Source organism: Eumetopias jubatus, unplaced genomic scaffold (genome assembly GCF_037043125.1).
Source record: "Eumetopias jubatus isolate StellerSeaLion01/CBP00866 unplaced genomic scaffold, mEumJub1_p1.0 scaffold_7, whole genome shotgun sequence".
In the NCBI taxonomy this organism is placed as follows: Eukaryota; Metazoa; Chordata; class Mammalia; order Carnivora; family Otariidae; genus Eumetopias; species Eumetopias jubatus.
This window is the reverse complement of record NW_028274813.1, coordinates 28,310,962-28,331,634: the sequence shown is the minus strand read 5'-3', so window position 1 is coordinate 28,331,634 and position 20,673 is coordinate 28,310,962. Positions and strand designations below refer to the sequence as shown.

Here is a 20,673-nt window from a genome sequence, read left to right as displayed (position 1 = left end):
GCTCCCTGCTTGGCAGGGAGCCTGCTTCTCCCTCTCCTTCTGCCTGCAGCTCCCCCCACTGCTTGTGCTCTCTCTGCATCAAATAAATAAATAAAATCTTTAAAAAGAAAATATTTAAAAGCTGTACATTTCACAGCCAATTGGAAGTGGTTCAATTAACTTTACTTCAACTATTTCAATACTATATACCAGCCTCTCAGAATCCTGTGAATGAGGTTTTTTTAAATATATATATATGCTTATTTATTACAAATATGATACATGCTCATAAGAAATGTCACTAGTTCCAAAGGATATACATTGAAAAGTAAAAAGATCCCCAATCCTTCATTCCCATTCTATAATTCAGATTTACTTGTGTCTTCTTACAGATATTTCTTATATACATAAGCAGATATATAGATTTCTTTTTAACTATAAACAGAATCATATTATATACATTGTCCTGGGCCTTGCCTTTATCACCTAATAATACATTAAAGTTATCTTTCTGTGTGAGCATATCAGAGAATATTCTTTCACTGTTTCCTATGTCAATGATCATTACCTCTATCAGTTTGGGACAAGAAACTAGGTGTCATCCTTAACACCATTCATTCCCTGGGTCCAGTCCATTTCCAATTCCTGTTGCCTTTATCTCTTAATTATCTCTCAATTTACTTACGTTTCTTTCTTCTCAACAGTTACCACCCTAGTCCAGAGTAATCCACTCCTTTGGATTACTGTAATAATCTTTCAGCAGACTCTTCACATCCACTATGGACTACTTCCAAACCACATCACACCCAGAGTCCCAGTTCAGGAAGATGAAAAGTTCTGGAGATGGATGGTGCTGATGATTGCACAACAACATGAATGTCATTAATGTTATCGTACTGTACACATGGAAATGGTTAAAATGGTAAATTTTGTTATGTATTTTACCACAATAAAATACATAAATAATGAAAAAAAACCACACCAGGTAGTGGCTTCCTATTATTCTTAAAGTTCCAAATCCTTAACATGGCCTATAAGGCCCCACCCTAATTCTTTCCAGGTTCATCTCATATAACTTCTTATACTACAGCCTTCCCTTTTTGAAAAGCATTTATCTCAGTTTATAATCATGTATTATTAATGCAAATATCTAATTAAAGTCTATATACTCCCACAAGGATACTTATATAAACTCTACAAGAGCAAGAACTTTTTGTTTACCACTTAGCATATGCCTGGCACATAGTAGGTCTTCAAAAAATTTACTAAATGTATGAATAAAGGTCTACCTTGTTCCTTAAGAGTGGCAAAGAATTCCACTTAATGGATGTCATAATCTCTTTTTCTTTCTTTCTTTCTTTTTTGAGTGATAGTACAAAGTTTATTAAGTGATAAAGTACAAAGCTTCCAAAGAGGGAGGGGACCTGAGAGGGTTGCCCTGGATGTCATAATTTCTTTAGCAAATCCCAGAATGATGGCTATTTAACTTGTTTCCAGATTTTTGCTATCAAACAATGCTAATGAACACTTCTGTCAGTATACCTATGAATGTACTTAAATATAATTCTTTTTTTGTTTCAAGTTGTATTTAAATTCTAGTTAGTTAACATATAGTGTAATACTGGTTTCAGGAATAGAATTAGTGATTCATCACTTATATAATACCCAGTGCTCATCACAACAAGTGCCCTCCTTAATCCCCATCACCCATTTTGCCCATCCCCCACCGACACCTCCCCTCCATCAACCCTCAGTTTGTTCTCTATAGTTAAGGGTCTCTTATGGTTTGCCTGCCACAATTTTTTTACGTTTACTATTATTATTTTTTAAATTAATCTCCATACCCATGTAGGGCTTGAACTCACAACCCTGAGATTAAGAGTCACATGGTTCTGACTGAACCAGACAGGTGCCACTTAAATGTAATTCTCTTTTTCTTTCTTTCTTTCTTTCTTTTTTTTTTTTAAGTAGGCGCCATGCCCAGCATGGAGCCCAATGCAGAACTTGAAGTCATGACCCTGAAGTTAAGACCTAAGCTGAGATCAAGAGTTGGTGCCCCTAAATGTAATTCTTAAATGTAGAACTTCTGGTCAAATGAAAAGTGCATTTAAAATTTTAACTGGGACACCTGGGTGGTTCAGTGGGTTAAGTGTCTGCCTTCAGCTCAGGTCATGATCCCAGGACTCTGGGATAGAGTCTCACATTGGGCTCCCTGCTCTGTGGGAAGCCTGCTTCTCTGCTCCTCCTGCTTGTGCTCTCTCTCTCTCTCTCATCCCTGACAAATAAATAAATAAAATCTTTAAAACAAAATGTAAACCTCAAGTTTTAAAAATAAAATAAAATAAAATTTTAACTGATATTTCCAAATTGCCCTCCTAAGAGGTTGCAATTTATACTCCAAGTAATCAACAATGTGTAAGAGTACCCATTTCCACGATACTCAACTTGTACAATCAAAATGAGCCTACTCTTTGGGATGAGGGTGGGGGAGGCTGTAGAGAACAGTGTTAGTTTTTATGTATGAGGTTTTTTTTTCATATTTTAATATCATACCCAAAACTTTAAATTAAAAATTTATTATTCCTATAAAATAAGTTTCAGCAAATGAGTTAAGTAGACAAAGCTAAGTAATTAGGAAAATGTTTAGTTATTGACAGACTGTGGAAAAATTTGTGTATTTTAAAAACCATGTATTTTTGGGGCACCTGGGTGGTGCAGTTGGTTGGGCATCTGACTTTTGGTTTTGGTTCAGGTCATGATCCCAGAGTTGTGGGATTGAGCCCCCGTGTTGGGCTCCTTGCTCAGCGAGGAGTCTGCTTGAAATTCTCTCTCTCGCTCTGCCCCTCCCATGTGCACATGCACTCGTGCTCTCTCTTAAATAAATAAATCTTAAAAAAAAACCATGTATTTATTTAACCTGTAGATTCTACAAATCACTTATCCTGTCATACAAATTTTTCTCCTTTCTGAAGCTTCACGCTGTTTCCATCAATGGTGCTGAGGCAGTACAAGGAGGAGAAAATCACAGTAAGAATATTCATACATAAGAAGATGTAGAAAGCAGGGGAAAATATTAACATTTTATATTAGACTAAGTTTTTTTCTTGAAGATATTAACATTTTGGTCTAGTTCCTTCTGTATTTTTGTGTCCACACTTAATACATCTCATAGACTGCCTATATAATTATAAACTGCTTCTCACTAAACAGTATAGCATGTACATTTCTTTCATGACTTTAAATGTTACCCTTTTTCTCCAGAGCGTCAAGTAGTAGTAAGAAAAAACACCTGTATGGTACCCCTTCTCTAATCTTCACTATGTTCTTAACTTCTTTGAGCTTCCATTTTCTGATCTGACAAATGAAGGCATTAATTTAAATGCCCTCTGTACAGTTACCAGTTAAAAGATTAAAGAGAAAATCCCTTTTAACTCTTTTAAGATTTTCTAGAACATACCAGGCCTGTATTTAAGAAAACAGACTCCTCTTCCCTCTGCCCTACCACTTAGTAAGTATATCTCACTCAAAATAATTTGATTCCTGATAATTTGGGATTTTTAGATATTTCAGGATTAGTTTCTCATCAGAAGTGATCTTATTTGTAGTGGTTCCAGATTATATACCAGAAATTCCTGTTTAAAATATAAAGAGAAAAAAATCACTAATTATATTTTTCTTATTAATTCTACTTTGAAGCAGAAGATGAAGGGATTCATTTTTAGAGGATTTTCTTTTAATTGTCCTAATCAATGGGATTTCACATATAATAGGCTGTCTATTCTTTTCCACATCTAGAATTATAGAAACACGAGCTCTTACCTTAACTGGGAAGCTACATTTTCCAGTACGAACCCCTTCTTCATCTGTCTGCCACTGATGTGGACGACTGGCCTCTGGAACATAAACATCTTTCTTTCTCCTAAAACTTTGCCGTAGTTTGTTCATTTTAATTTTTACAACCTGCAGGCAGAGTAGAAGAAATATGAAAAAGTAGTTATTACCTTCTCACATATTTAAGCTTTGGATTACCATGCTGAGAAAAAACTAATGTCCCAAATGAAACATTTTGGTTTAATAGAAAATGAGCAACTAGTATCCCTCCTCTCAGAGTAACTCTAAGCTCAAACAAATCATTTCACTTTTCAAAAAAACAACTATAATACTAGTTCTTATAAAACTATAACAACCTCTAAGATTTGAAGAGATGTTATTCGAAGAACTTTCAAGCATTTTAATTGTAATAATCCAATGAGTGTTCCTTCTGATTTACCCCTCAAATCCATTCTAACTCCTGAATAAGGAAATCTGTACATGTAGGCCAAATTATAGACTCCTAACAATTTCTGAAAACATTCTGAAAACTTCCATACTTACTAGGAAAAAACCATTCTTAAACACTAAAATTTAGGGATCTTTTGGCTTACTATTAGAAAACATTAAACAAAGCAGGGACTATAACCTGTTTATAAAATATCTTTATAAAAAGGAAGAAAAGAAAGTTTCTTTTAAACATAAAGAAGAGGAGCACCTGGGTGGCTCAGTCAGTTAAGCGTCTGCCTTCAGCTCAGGTCATGATCCCAGGGTCCTGAGACAGAGCCCCACGTCAGACTCCCTGCTCAGTGGGGAGTCTGCTTTTCCCACTGCCTCTCCCCCCTGCTTGTGCTCACTTGCTCTCGCAAATAAATAAATAAGTAAATAAATAAACATCTTTTAAAAAATTAAAATAAATGTAAAGAAGAAAAAGTTCTACTAGGATTAAATTATTCTAAGGAAAAAATTTCTTGCAAGTAGTATAACATCAGAATGTACTTTCATATCTAAAATCATAGAATGAAAGTAAACTAACAGCTTTCAATTATAAAGGTCCAAGTCTCACCATTAACTTTGTAAATTAAGGTATTAAACTATAGTCCATTTTTTGTTTTGTTACTGGAAGAGGTACCTCTCTAATGCTTTCAAAGGTACAGTAGAAATCACAAATCTACAGGGAAGGAAGACCCAACTGATAAGAAACAACAGAACATTCAAGAACCAATGAATAAACATAATGAATGGTGTCCCTTTACAGAGCAGATCTCAAAATCTGAAACCACTACCTCTAGTTTTCTGTTAAGGAGCACAGCATTGGTCATTCTTTCCCTGAAGGGATTTAACCACCTCAACCAGCCTTAAAGAGATCTTAACTTTTGAAAATGACATGACAAAGCACACAAAGGAAACACCCTTCTGTTAGGAGTGTTAAATAGCAAGGGATTAAACATTAATTCCCACATGACACCAATGAAAGACTTGAAAATCAAAGTTTACGTTCTGAGGAAAATCATTTTGTATCTTAAAATGCATAATGTCACAGCAGAACTATTACTAAATTAGCTAGTTTATACAGACAAGCCAACCTCCCACACATCTTCTTAAAAGGTAATAATTCTGACAAACAAATGGCAATGTAAAAATCCCTGAATTTTCTAAAAATGAATTTATTCTCAAACCAAAATTGATTTATAGAGTATATGAAATAGGTATTAAATAATCAAATGACTAGACAAAAGGTAATCCATTCCTTTCCCTTTAAGTAGACCACTCATTCCTAAACTATCTTAAGAGTCTACCTTAATCTAACAGATTTTTTAAAAATTCCATAACCTTCCCTGATAATACATCCTGTTATTACTTCTTCATATCACACTTTAAAAATATACACAAATACAAATATAAAAAAATAAAAAAGCACCCATATCCTTGCTCAAGTTGGCACTCTAAGAATCTTGAGGCAAAAGCCCATGAAATTCCTTACTTCTTAATTTCTCTTAGTAGGGGGATAGCCCTACTAAGAGTCATCCCCAAATTCACTCTGTCTCTGACCAATAACTCTACTGCTTTTGCCTCCTTAGTATATCTTGATTTCATTCTCCCACCCACATCAGTTCTACTATCCTCAGACATTTTTGTGTAAATTATTGCAAAAGTCTATTATTTAATGGTTGCTTTGCTGCCAAGAAAGGTTCATTAATCTGTTCTCTTGACTAGTGCCAGAATGCTTTCTAAAACACAAATCTGACCATGCAATTGCTCAGCTTAAGATCCTTAACTCACTTCACAACACTTTCAAGATAAAGTCGAAATTCCTAAGCTTGGCAAAACACAGTCGTTTTTCATCTGGCTTCACTCACCAATCCCCATTCACATGCTAAGCTCCAGCCATACTAAACTACTTACAGGTCTCCAAACAAAGCACGCATGCCCTCTTTCAGAGCCTATTTATACGTTCTTCTCTCTGCCTAGAAAGACCTTTCCCTATCTATTTGCCTCTGGTTAAAGTCTACTCATCTTTGAAGTCAACTTGGGAGTCTTCAGGGAAGCTAGCATTTTTTCTGACAAGTTCCTAGAGCTGGCCTGGGTTAGGTCCTTTCATTTCATCGGATTCTGATTACTTCTTTTACTGTACTCATTAAACCTTATAGCAATTTTCTATTTCCTTAATAGTAAACTGTATCTTATTTAAATACTACCCCTGCATTTTAACACAGGACCTCTCATATACATGGCACACTATAAATTTTAGAACCCCATCATATTTAGATAATATTTACTAGGTAGGATAAATGTAGACATATAAGACCAGAGAGAATCACTGGTGTTGGAAGGAGACTGCAGATGTAACGGTAGTCCAGCATCACACTGACAAAGGAACCACTTTGACAACTTCCCTTAAAGGAAACCATACAACCTCTGTCTAAATAATTTTAGTACAAGTTTATTTGCTCTTTGGGCAGCTATTTATTGTTGTACATCCTATTGACCAATAAGAGAACAGAGTCAAAGTCTCAACTGACTTGACATCTAAATATCTTGTGAACTTCAGTACTAATATGGTTATCAGCATTTCTACAAAGAGTATTATATATCAGTGATTTTCAAACTATGCTTTAAGTAGCCCTAGGATTTCCATGGAGGAGATCCAGGGGCCACTGGTTGGACAAAAAGAGAGGTTAGACTCAACTTACAAGGGACTTCAGGTCTCTGTCACAGCTTCATACAAACTCTACCTTATCTGATTCACATATTGGGATTCCATATACGTTTAAGGAAAGGGTTTCATGGCCGAAAATTTTTCGAAAATGAGTGACATAATCATAATAGTTCTAAAATGGACTTGGTAAAATGAAAATACTAATGATAATATCTTGCTTGTTTCTTCTTAAAGGGTAACTACCAATGGCCTGTAAATAGTAATTAAAGTAAGAATTAACACATCAAGGGAGAGACCAAACATTCTGTTTTCAAGTAATCTATATATAATGACTTTGCTCACAAAGACAAAAGAGACAACAAGAAAGAAATAGAAAATGTGTTAATTCAAAGTCACATTTACTACAGGCCCTCAATAAAGTTAAACTTTACTCTCAAATAAAGAAAACCACACCCCTTGACAAAGTCCTGGTTGAACACAGGTAAAGGATATATTTTTGCCAGTTTAAAAACTGAGAACAAAAAATCTTACTTTGTCCTACAAAAAAAGGAAAAAAAAGGAAAAAAAGGAAATCCCCATTCTGCTAGCTACATAACACTGTCAAATTCAGAAAATCTTTTCACAGTTCCCATACTCCTTAACTGCTCTGCAAATTTTAACACCATGATTCCAGCTCTCCTCTGTACACTTCTTTCCTCCTTGGCTCTCCCGACCACAATATCTCTATGCCTCTAATTTATCTTCAACATTTCTGTTGCTACTGATATCTCTGAGGGCTTCCTCTACTTTCTCCTACCGAGTATATTTCCCAAATACCAGTCCTCAATCTGTGCTCTCTTGTTTACACTATCACTCTTGGTGAAGTAATCAATTCAAACTACTATTGGGAAATCCTTATTTCCCAATAATACTTTTAAATCTTGCTCTTGTATTTAAATTTCTCTATTTGGGTGCATTGATGTTGCCTCAAATACACCAATTTAAAGTTAAATCATCACCTCTTATCTCCTCTTAAGTCCTCCCCTTCTGTCCCAATTTGTTTGGGTCAGTACAAACAGAACTTACTATGTGATGGGCCCTAATGCAGATGCTAGTGGATACAGAAATTAATAAGACAACTTGGCTTTAGGTGGCTCTCTCCCCTCATAAAAGGTAATTTCTGTACAATATGGTGAATGTAATAATAGCACTATAGTGTTCTCGAAGCACAGTTTAGGTTCAGGAAACATTTCCTATAGGAGATATCGCCCGACTTAACTTTTAAAGGAAGCCACATATAGTAGGAGGGAAAAGATATTCCAGGTGGAGGCAACACCATCAACAAATGTGTAGATGCAGGAAATTAAATGCTGGACAGCAATGCAAAAAGAGTACAGACAAGGATCAGGTGCTGATTTTATCCTTAGAAAACCAGAAGCCACTAAAAAGTTTTACACACATCAGTGTCAGAGTTGCAAGACAGTTACATTACTCTGGCGGCAGTACGGAAAACAAATCTGAGGGCAAAAAACTATAGATGAGTTAGAAGGCATTTTAAATAGTCTAGGCAAGTTATGACAGGAGCTTGAACTAGGGCAGTGGTGTAGGTAGAAAAAAGGGGAGTAAAGACAAGTTTAAAAGTAAGAGTAGCAGAGAGAATTGAGTCAACATGATATAACTGTGCCTCAGGAAATTTTTTTTGCCCAGGATAAGACTAAACCAGTAATTAGCTTTACTGTTTGCTCCAGGAAATTCTTACAAACTAACTTATCTGGGCAAACAGTGTGTACATCAGGGCAAAAGCTCTCCTGACAGGATAACAAATTACTTCAAGAGTCTTTTCTTATTATGTCCACTAATTCCAAATACCATGTCACAAACTTTGCCCACCCCAACCGGTTCCCCATCTTGAAGGATGTGCCTTACACCATGTAAATCCCAATCTTAAAACCCTAGAAATACCCTTTCCTAACTTCCCCTAACTACCAAGACTCTGTCAAAGTGGTGCTTTCCCTTGCTGTTGTAAGTTTAATAACCTCAGCTTTGCTGAATCAACAGGATTCTCTTTGTGGGAAAAGTCAACAGCAGGAATTGGTGACTGACTACGGAAGATGGGGAAGAAAAAGAGATACAAACATGATTCCTAAGTTTTAGGCCTCAACGAACTGAACTGTTGAATTTGAGGGGCCTGTTGATAGGGCTTTGAAGTAGAGATGTATGTAAGCCTTGAAGCTCAGGGGGGAGGTCAGGGCAACCATAGGCAATCATGGTAGGTGAAAACGTTTCCTGTGGTGATCTCTTTATTTTCCTCTTCTTTCCTAATAGGAGTTAGGATGCAGTAATTAGAATTAAACCCAGAATACTCAAACATGATAAACAGAGGTGCACACATCACATAATTGGCCAGTATGTACTAATACAGCCATACCAGTGATTATATTTTTGCAATGCTTACATTCTAGATGGTAAACAGTCACTGTGCTGAGCTCCTCTCCTGGCATCCACCGCTCGACCTTCCACAACTCAACAACTAATAGGTTAACACCTGGTTTAACAGAGTACTAAGGCCAGTGAAGATTATGATTGGTCAGCAACAGTACAAAAGATTCCAAAAGTCCCATCTCTCTCAGGCACAGTTGTTGGCTCCCTTTAGGGTCCCAGAGGGTTGCCCTGCCTTCACGTGCTCCTGCCTGGTCCCAGGTAAGAACAGTGAGGAGAATGCAATAGTTATAATCAAAACTTCATATCTGAAAAGAGAAAAAAGGTTTCACATTTCTTTAAAGACAAGATTTTTTTCACTCAGCACCTAGTACAGGCATTTGTTTATGTAAATTTTAATTTATATACAAAAAACCTCAAATATTTTCATTAAAATGTATTCAATAAGTATTTATTGACTACCTACCATGCCATGCAGCAATAAACTATAAAATACAGAACAAAAACCCTGCCTCTATGAAGGAGATAGACAGAAAATAAAAAGGCAAATTATTTACAGTGGTGTGTGCTGACTGGTAAGTTCAAATGATAAATTCTCATTTATTCATTGCATTATTATTTCATTCTTTGCAAGTTTGCAAACCAGGTGTTAAACACAGCCTTTACTAAAAATTAAAAGGAAAAATAAAAGGAAATATAAAATAAAAAAGGAAAAATAAAAATGTATAATTAAATAAGTTATTTTAAAACAAAGGCAATAAATACTAAAAACTCATCACTTCCTAATCATTTTATTATGTTTTATTATCTATGCTGCTGAAATTATTTATGATTTTGTATCTGTATGGTGGAAGAGCTATGTAATGCTGGGCTATTGTACATCTGTCCACAACATCATGTTCACTGACTTCATGTTGGTGACTTGAAATAGGCCGTGGTGACAGTATTTATACCATGGAACTTGGCAAAAACTACAGTCTTAGCTTGAACGTTTTGTGACTATCTAGATCTAAGAAACTGATGGAGAAAATGCTGACTAAACTCAAAAGTGTGTGGTATCTATAACCATTACATTATGAATAGCACAAAAAAATTGAGAACATATTCTTCTGGTATTTCAAAACTATTACCCAGTTGAGCAAAGAAGTTTCTCATGCCATTGACATATCAGTGAAATGTTGGTGCACATCTTCATTGTTTCACTTTCACCTTACTCATTAGCATAAACAGAAATATCAACCATCATAACTACACTCAGAGAACTAGTAGTGAAACACTTACTAGCACACCACTGATTTGTATGTTAGAAGATGGTAAAGCTATGCAGAAAAAGATGAACAGGGTTAAGAGGGGGATTAGAAGTGCTGGAGGCAGGGATAAAATTTTAAGTTAAGAAAGTAACATTTAAGCAAAGAATTGAAGGAGGTAAAAAAGTAAGCCATGCGAGCAGGATGAGAATTCCAGAAAAAGAAAATCAGGGCAATCTCCTGAGGGGGTGGCTTGCCTAGAGTACCTGACAAACAGAAAGGAGGTCAGTGCATTCAGTGCAAAATGAAACAATAAACTAGGAGAGATGAAACCAGGTGGGTTACATAGGGCAAAGTCAGATAGGGTCTTGTAGGCCAAACACTTTGATTTTTTCCTCTGAGAGAAATGGGAAGCCACTGGAAGGTTCTATATAGAACTTAGTTTTGCGTTTGGCTACTGGGTTAAAGATGGACTGAAGATTTCCTTTTTGATTTCGTGGTTGAACCATTCCATTGTTTACAGCATGTTATTTGGACTTCACTTATTGTGTTCTTTCCAGATTTTTTTTCTTGTGATTGATTTCTAGTTTCATACCATTCTGGTCAGAAAAGATGCACGATAGGATTTCAGTTTTTGTGAATTTGTTGAGATTTGTTTTAGGGCCTAACATGATCTGCTCTAGAGAATGTTCGAGGTGCACTTAAAAAGAATGTGTATTCTGCTGCTTTTGCATGGTATGTTGTGAATATATCTGTTAGATCCATCTAGTCCAATGTGTCATTAAAGCCACTGGGCACCTGGCTGGCTCAGTCAGTAGAGCATGTCATTCGATCTCAGCATTTTAGGTTTGAGCCTCACATTGGGTGTAGAAATTACTTAAAAAAATAAAGTCTTTAAAAAATAAAAAGAACCCAAAAAAGCCACTAGTTTCCTTGCTGATTTTCAATCTGGATGATCTACTCATAGATTTAAGTGGGATGTTAAATTCCCCTACTATTATTGTATTACTGTTGATTTCTTCCTGTATATCTGTTAATAGTTGCTTTTTGTATTTAGGTACTCCCATGTTGGGTGTATAAATGTTTACAATTGTTATATCCTCTTGTTGGATTGTTCCATTTCTGATTACACCCCATGTTGGGTGTATAAATGTTTACAATTGTTATATCCTCTTGTTGTATTGTCCCATTTCTGATTACACGGTGTCCTTCTTTGTCTCTTGTTATATTCTTTGTTTTAAATTCTACTTTGCTTATATAAGTATTGCTACCCGAGCTTTTTCTGCACTTCCATTTGCATTGTAAATGTTTTTTCACCCCTTCACTTTCAATCTGCATGTGTCTTTAGGTCTCAAGTGAGTCTTTCAGGTAAACTGGTACAGCCATTGTGGAAAAAGAGTATGGAGTTTCCTTAAAAAGTTAAAAACAGAATTACCATATGATCTAGTAATTCCACTACTGGGTATTTACCCAAAGAAAACGAAAACACAAATTCAAAAAAGATATATACACCTTTATGTTTATTGCACTGTTTACCATAGCCAAGATAGGGAAGCAACCCAAGTGTCCATGAATAGATGAACGGATAAAGATGTGGTATATTTATACAATGGAATACTACTCAGTCATAAAAAAGAATGAGATCTTACCATTTGCAACAACATGGACCCTACAGGATATAAAGCTAAGTGAAGTAAGTCAGTCAGAGAAACACAAATATCATATGATCTCACTCATATGTGGAAATTAAGAAACAAATGAACAAAGAAAAAAGATGACAAACAAAAAAACCCAGACTCTAAATATAGAGAACAAACCGGTGGCTGCCAGAGGGGAGATGGTGGGGGGATGGGTGAAACATAAAGGAATTAAGAGTACACTTATCATGGGGTGCTTTAGTCGGTTGAACGTCCGACTCTTGGATTCAGCTCAGGTCACGGTCTCGGGGTGATGGGATTGAGCCCTGCCCTTGGACTCTGAGCTCAGTGGGGAGTTTGCCTGGGATTCTCTCCCTCTCCCTTTCTCTCTCTCTCTCTAAAATATATAAATAAATCTTTTTTTTTTTTTTAAAGGAGCACACTTATCAGAATGAGCAATGAGTACTGTACGGAATTGCTGAGTCAGTATATTGTACCTGAAACTAATCTAACACTATATGCTAATTATATGTGAATAAAAAGTGTTTTGGAACTAGATAGAGGTAGTGGTTGTACAACATTGTGAATGTGCTAAATACCACTGAACTGTTCACTTAAAAAACAAAAAATAAGAATGGACTGATGAGAACAAGAATGAAGGTAGGGAGACAATTAGGAGGCTACTATTAAATAATCCTGTAGATGATGGTGAACTGGATCCAAATGGTTAATAGTAGAAGTGCTCCTGAATCTTATTTCCGTAACAGCTTTAGAAAATGCACTATTCACTGATACAATCTGTTGAAATCACATTGAGACAATTTCAATGGGAGAGAGGTGTATGAGATTCCACTATTAATGCTGAAATTAAAGACAGTATTCTAAAACAAAGTGACAGCTCAACTGTTTCAAATAGGAAGTCTTATCTACAATGATCAAAAAATCAGCTGAACTGTCATACTTTTCATGGTAATTAACCTCATGCTTGACAAAATAAACAAATTTCTTTAACACTGCCTAACTATAAAGTATATGAAGGATTACATGCACATACAGTAATTTGCTCTACATAGAAAAGATCAAAGAACAAGAAGAGATAATAAATTATCAGGTATCCACTGTGTGAATGGTACTACAGTAGGAGTTTCATGTGCAAACTTACAGACTGTTAAGAGATAACTGTCCCTGGGGCACCTGGGTGGCTCAGTTGGTTAAGCATCCAACTCTTGATCTCACCTCAGGTCTTGATCTTAAGGTTGTGAGTTCAAGCCCCATGTTGGCCCCACTCGGCATGGAGCCCACTTGAAAAAAAAAAAAGAAAGTAGTAGTAACTATCCCTAACCACGGGAAGCCTGCATTAAAGGAAACAGACAAATTAATTATAGGATCAGCTCCTAAATGCTCCCTATAAGACACCACAAATAAAAAATGGCAAAATAAAACTCCAAATAAAGGAAAGCTTTCTAAATTGATTCTCTGTAAGAAAAACTTAACTGGTAAGCAAAGGTTCATCTGACTTGTTATACTCAACAATGAAGGAGGTTAAAATTCCCAAAAGAATCATCTATGGCCAGTTCAGTCACATAAGATATACCACTATTATGTCTTAAAACAAAATTCTCTAATATTGAAAAAAGAACAATAATTGTTTCACATGGTGAGCCACAAGCTGGAAATGGTCTTATCTATTGGAAAAACATAATAAAACTAAAAAGACCAAGAATTAATGGCACAAAAGGTATAATTTCTAACAATGACTTATCAATATGGCATATGTAGTTACCTTTATGGTTATAAAGTTGGATTATTTTAATATAAAAAAGTTTTAGTAAGAGCTATTGACCACTAATTCTAAAACAATGCAAGAGTTTTTCTATAGTGGTTATTTACACTGGAATGAACTACACAGTAAGTCTGCAAAAGCCTCACTTTCTTAAAGTATGGGTTAAGGATTCTGGAAACTATTTTATACATACACCCCAAACAAGACACTAACCTAACAAAAGAATTTCCTCTAATCTGTAAATGTTTGCAAAAGATCATCTGAAAATGAAAGACATGTCACAAATTAGGAAAATATATACCATATGTAAACAAAATATTACTATCCTAACATTTAAAGACTTCTAAAAAACAATAAGCAAATCAAATTATCAGTTTAAAATAGCATTTCAATGGAAAATGAGCAAAATATACTATAAGTATTTTACAAAGTTAGAGAAATGACCAATGAATACATGAAGAAAATGCTCAACCTCAGTAGTAATCAGGAACATGCCAATCAAAACACCCTATGTCATTTTACCTCTATCAGTTTAGCAAATATTAAAGAATCAAACAATAAGATATAGGACAACAGGCATTCATTCTTAATTCCCTTAATAGGAGCATATATTGGTGCAACCATTTTGAAAAGTAATTTGGCATTGTGTAGGAAAGTTGAAGACACACATACCCTTACAACTCAGCAATTCCACTTCTAGGTATATATCCCTGAGAAACTCTTACACATGTGCACAGAAAGGTGTACAACATAATGTCTGTGTAGCATTGTTTGTGGTTAGTAACAGTAAAAGAATAACACTAGAATCTAATTATCCATTCACAGAAGAAATACAGAATATTCACACACTGGAATACTACCCAGAAGTAAAAATGATACCTCAATGAAAAATAAATCTCAGGGGCACCTGGGTGGCTCAGTCAGTTAAGTGTCTGCCTTCGGCTCAGGTCATGACCCCAGGGTCCTGGGACTGAGCCCTGAGTTGGGCTCCCTGCTCAGCAGGGAGTCTGCTTCCCCTCTCCCTCCGCCCTCCCCCTACTTGTGCTCTCTCTCTCTCTCTCTCTGTCAAATAAATAAATAAAATGTTTTAAAAAATAATAAATTAATCAAGAGAAAAGTAAAAATGAATGATTTACAGAATATAACATGGATGAATCTCACAATGTTCAAGAAGGATGTTATGACTCCTTTATATAGACATTAACAACAAACACCCAAACAATACTGCCTGTGTAATAGGCACTGTACCCTGTGTACTCTGCATATAATGACTCATTTAATCCTTATAACAGCCCTATCAGGTAAATTCTATTTTTTTCAAATTTTATTTATTTCTTTATTTGAGAGAGAGAGAGAGAAAGACGGGAGACGCAGAGGGAGAGGTTGAGGACAAACAGACTCCGTGCTGAGCACAGAGCCCAACATGGGGTTGGATCCCATAACTCTGAGATCATGACCCGAGCCAAAACCAAGAGTTGGACACTCAACCAACTGAGCCACCCAGGTGCCCCAGGTAAATTCTATTTTTAATCTCTATTACCCATACATGAAGAAACAGGCATGGAGAAGTAATATGCCCTAATCACATGATGGCATAACTACCTGTCATGAGAATCTGTGCTCTTAGACCCCTGACATTACACTGCCTCTCAAAAATACACAAAATTAGGGGCACCTGGGTGGCTCAGTCTTTAAGCGTCTGCCTTCGGCTCAGGGAATGATCCCAGGGTCCTGGGATTGAGCCCCGAATCGGGCTCCCTGCTCCGCGGGGAGCCTGCTTCTCCCTCTCCCACTCTCCCTGCTTGTGTTCCCTCTCTCGCTGTGTCTCTGTCAAATAAACAAATAGAATCTTAAAAAAAAAAAATACGCAAAACTAAACATCTAGGGATACATACATAATTACCAAAACTATAAAGAAAATACAAATATAATTAAGAGCAGTGTTACTGAGGAAAAAGAAAGAGGGACATAATTGGGAAAGGTTCACATGGGGACTTCAAAGTTTCAATAATGTTCTAATTCTTTTTTTTTTTTTAACTGCAGTATAGTTAACATACAGTCTTATATGAGTTTCTGGTATACAATTAGTGATTCGACAACTCTATACATTACTTAGCAATTATCATGCTAAGTATACTCTTATTTCCCTTCTCCTATTTCACCCATCCCCCCACCTACCTTCCCTCTGGTAACCATCAACTTGATCTCTATAGTTAAGTCTATTATTTTTGTTTTTGTCTCCTTTTTAATATGTTCATTTCTTTTGTTTTTTTCTTTTTTTTTCTACCAGTAAGATCATATGGTATTTGTCTTTCTCTGATGGAATTATTTCACTTAGCATTATACCCTCTAGATCCATCCACATTGTTGCAAATGGCAAGATTCCATTTGTTTTCCTAGCTGAGTAATATTCCATTGTATAAAACACTACACCTTCTTTATCCATTCATCTGTCGATGGACACTTGGGCTGCTTCCATAATTTGAATACTGTAGATAATGCTGCAATGAAGATAGGGCTGCATGTATCCCTCTGAATTAGTATTTTTGTATTCTTTGGGTAGTAAATACCTAGTAGTCCAATTGCTGGATCACAGGGTAATTCTATTTTTTAACTTTCTGAGGAACCTCCATACTGTTTTCCAGAGTGGCTGCATCAGTTGCATTCCTACCAACACTGCAACACCTGTTGTTCCTTGTGTTGTTGATTTTAGCCAGTCTGACAGGTGTGAGGTGATGTCTCATACATGATTTTGATTTGCATTTTTCTCATGATGAGTGACGTTGATCATCCTTTCATGTGTCTGTTGGCCATCTGTGTATTTTCATTGGAGAAATGTCTGTTCATGTCTTCTGCCCATTTCTTAATTGGATTATTTGTTTTTTGGGGTGTTAAGTTGTATATAAGTTTTTTTTTCAAAGATTTATTTATTTGAGAAAGAGAGAGTGTGAGAGTGTGTGCATGTGCACAAGCGGGAGGAGGGGCAGAGGGAGGAGAGAATCCTCAAGCAGACTCTCTGCTAAGCGTGGAGCCTGACATGGGGCTCAATCCCAGGACCCCGAGATCATGACCTGAGCCAATATCAAGAGTCAGACACTCAACTGACTGAGCCACCCAGGTTCCTCATGGGTTTTCTATTCTGTTCCACTGATCTATGTGTCTATTTTTGTGTCAGACAATACCATTTTGATTACTACAGCTTTGTAGCATATCTTGAAATCTAGGTTTCTCATACTTTCAGTTTTGTTCTTCTTCTTCAAGATTGCTTTGGCTATTCAGGTTCTTCTGTGGCTCCATACAAATTTTAGGATTATTTGTTCTAGTTCTGTGAAAAATGCTGTTGGTATTTTGATAGGGATTGCATCAAATCTGTAGGTTGCTTTGGGTAATGGAGCCATTTTAACAATATTTCTTGTAATCCGTGAGCATGGAATACCTTTCCGTTGCATTGTGTCATCTTCAATTTCTTTCATCAGTGTATTTAAAGTTTTCAAAGTACTGGTCTTTCATCTCCTCGGTTAAGTTTATTCCTAGGTATTTTATCATTTTTGGTGTAATTCTAAATGGGACTGTTTTCTTAATTTCTCTTTCTGCTGCTTCATTATTAGTGTATAGAAATGTAAAGGACTTCTGTATATTGATTTTGTATCCCATGGCCTTACTGAATTCGTTTATCAGTTCCAGTAGTTTTTTGGTGGAATCTTTATGGTTTTCTATATGCAGAATCATGTCACCTGCAAAGAGTGAAAGTCTTACTTCTTCCTTACCAATTTGGATGCCTTTTATTTCTTCTTGTCTCATTGTTGTGGCTAGGACTTCCAATACTATGTTGAATAAAAGTGGTGAGAGTGGACATCCTTGTCTTGTTCCTGATCTTAAGGGAAAAGCTCTCAGTTTTCCACCATTGAGTATGATGCTAGCTCTGGGTTTTTCCATATATGGCCTCTTATATGCTGAAGTATGTTCCCCCTAAACCTGCTTTGTTGAGGGTTTTTATCATGAACGGATGTTGTGCTTTGTCAAGTGCTTTTTCTGCATCTATTGAAATGATCATTTTTTTTATCCTTTCTCTTGTTGATGTATCATGTTGATTGATTTGCGAATATTGAAGGACCCCTGCATCCCAGGAATAAATCCAACTTGATCGTGGTGAATGATTTTTTCATGTATTGTTGTATTCAGTTGGATTTGCTAATATTTTGTTGAGGATTATTGCGTCTATGTTCATAAGAAATACTGTAGTTCTCTTTTTTTGCAGTGTCTCTATCTGGTTTTGGTATCAGAGTAATGCTGGCTTCACAGAATGAATTTGGAAGCTTTCCCTCCTCTTCTGCATTGTGGAATAGTTTGAGAAGAATAGGTATTAATTCCTCTTTAACTGTTTGGTAGAATTCACCCAAGAAGTTGTCTGGTCCTGGACTTTTTTTTCTTGGGAGTGGTTTATTACTGATTCAATTTCACTGCTGGTAATTGGTCTGTTCAAACTTTCTGTTTCTTCCTACTTCAGTATTGGGAGGTTATATGTATCAGGAATTTATCCATCTCTTCTAGGTTGTCCAATTTGTTTGCATATAATTTTTTATAATATTCTCTTGTAGTCCTTTGTATTTCTGTGTTCTTGTTATTTCTCCTCTTTCATTTCTGATTTTAAGCACCCCCCCGCCTTTTTTTTTGATGAGTCTGGCTGAAGGTTTATCAATTTTGTTGATCTTTTTGAAGAACCAGCTCCTGGTTTCATTGATCTGTTGTTTTTTTAGTTTCTATTTCATTCATTTCTGCTTTAATTTTTAGTATTTCCTTCCTTCTGCTGGTTTTGAGTTTCATTTGTTCTTTTTCTAGCTCTTTAAGGTATAAGGTTAGGTTGTTTGAGATTTTTCTTGCTTCTTGAGGTAGGTCCATATTGCTATAAACGTCCCTCTTAAAACAGCTTTTGCTGCATCGCAAAGATTTTGGATCATCGTGTTTTTGTTTTCATTTGTCTCCATGTATTTTTTTTATTTCCTCCTTGACTTCTTGGTTGACTCATTCAGTGTTTAGTAGCATGTTATTTAACCTCCATGTATCTGTATTTTTTCCTTTTTTTTTTTTTTTTGGTTGATTTCTAGTTTCATAGCACTGTGGTCAGAAAAGACACATGGTATGACTTCAGCTTTTTTAATTTGTTGAGACTTGTTTTGTGGCCCAATATGTGATATATTCCGGAGAATGTTCCATGTGTACACTTCAAAAGAATGTGTTTTCTGTTCTTTAAGGATAGAATGTTCTGAATATATCTGTCAGTTCCAACTGGTCCAATGTGTCATTCAAAGCCACAGTTTTCTTATTGATTTTCTGTTTGGATGATCTATCCATTGATGTAAGTGGGGTGTTAAAGTCCCCTACTATTATTGTATTACTACTGATTACTTCCTTTATATTTGTTATTAGCTACTTTATGTATTTGAGTGCTCTCATAAATACTTAAAATTGTTATATCTTCTTGTTGGATTATTCCCTTTATGATTATGTAGTGTCCTTCCCTGTCTCTTGCTATATTCTTTTTTGTAAGATTTGTTTTTTTTATTTGAGAGAGAGAGAGAGAATGAGCAGTGGGGAGGGGCAGAGGGAGAGAGAGAGAGAGAAGTAGGCTCCCCACTGAGCAGAGAGCCTGATGCGAGGCTCAATCCCAGGACCTGGAGATCATGACCTGAGCCGAAGGCAGATGCTTTACCAACTGAGCCACCCATGCACCCCTCTTGTTATATTCTTTGTTTTAAAGTCTATTTTGTCCAACATAAGTATTGCTACCTTGGCTTTCTTTTCACTTCCATTTTCATGATAAATGCTTTCCTATCCCTTCCCTTTCAATTTGCATGTGTCTTCAGGTCTGAAATGAGTCTCCTATAGGCAGCATATAAATGGGTCTTGTTTTTTTATGCATTCTGTCACCCTATCTATGTCTTTTGAGTGTTTAGTCCATTTACATTCAAAGTAATTATTGATAGGTATGTATTTATTGCCATTTTTTACTTATTTTATGGCTGCTTTTGTAGTTCTTCTCTGTTCCTTTCTTCTCTTGCTCTCTTATGATTTGCTGGCTTTCTTTAGCCATATACTTGGATTCCTTTCTCTTTATTTTTTGTATATTTACTAGTGGTTTTTGATTTGTTACCATTAGGCTTGTATGTAACCTCTTAGGCACATAGCAGTCTATATTAAGTTTATGGTCACTTAAGTTTAAATCAATTCTTTACTACCCACCCCCCACCATGTTTTAGGTATATGGTGAATCCCTTGACTGACTTTTATAAATACACTTAATTTCACTGCTTTGGTGCTTCCTACTTTCTTACTCCTCCTTATGGTATTTCCTTTCCACTCAAAGACTCCCATTTAATATTTATTGAGAGCTTGTTTGGAGGTTCTAGTGGGGGGGTTGCAGCTACTTGTATACCCTTGGGTCGTCCTCTTCGACTGAGCACTCAGCTTTGGGAGGGACACACATGGAGTGGTGAGGGAGGAAGGGGACACCCGCCTAGCCAGCCAGATCAGCCAAATCAACCCTGGTGATCAGTTGGGTGACAGATGTTGAAGCCAGATCGCCCTCACATCCCCATTTAATATTTCTTGTAGGGCTGGTTTAGTGATCATGGATTCCTT

At 36.1% G+C, this 20,673-nt stretch overlaps 1 protein-coding gene across 14 annotated transcripts in view; it reads right to left on the bottom strand.

Moving 5' to 3' along the window:
- Positions 1 to 20,673, bottom strand: part of NUMB (NUMB endocytic adaptor protein) — a 173,491-nt gene that overhangs the window by 67,217 nt on the left and 85,601 nt on the right. For 11 of the 14 annotated variants that reach the window (XM_088024524.1, XM_088024523.1, XM_028090334.2 and 8 more), the window contains one exon: positions 3,799 to 3,939. In XM_088024524.1, coding sequence (XP_087880650.1) covers positions 3,799 to 3,924 — 126 coding nt within the window. In that variant the 5' untranslated portion in view covers positions 3,925 to 3,939. Of the gene's footprint in view, positions 1 to 664; positions 808 to 3,798; positions 3,940 to 9,383; positions 9,676 to 13,413; positions 13,553 to 20,673 lie in introns of those variants that run through there. The other 3 variants (XM_088024529.1, XM_088024528.1, XM_088024532.1) reach the window with 3 other exon arrangements.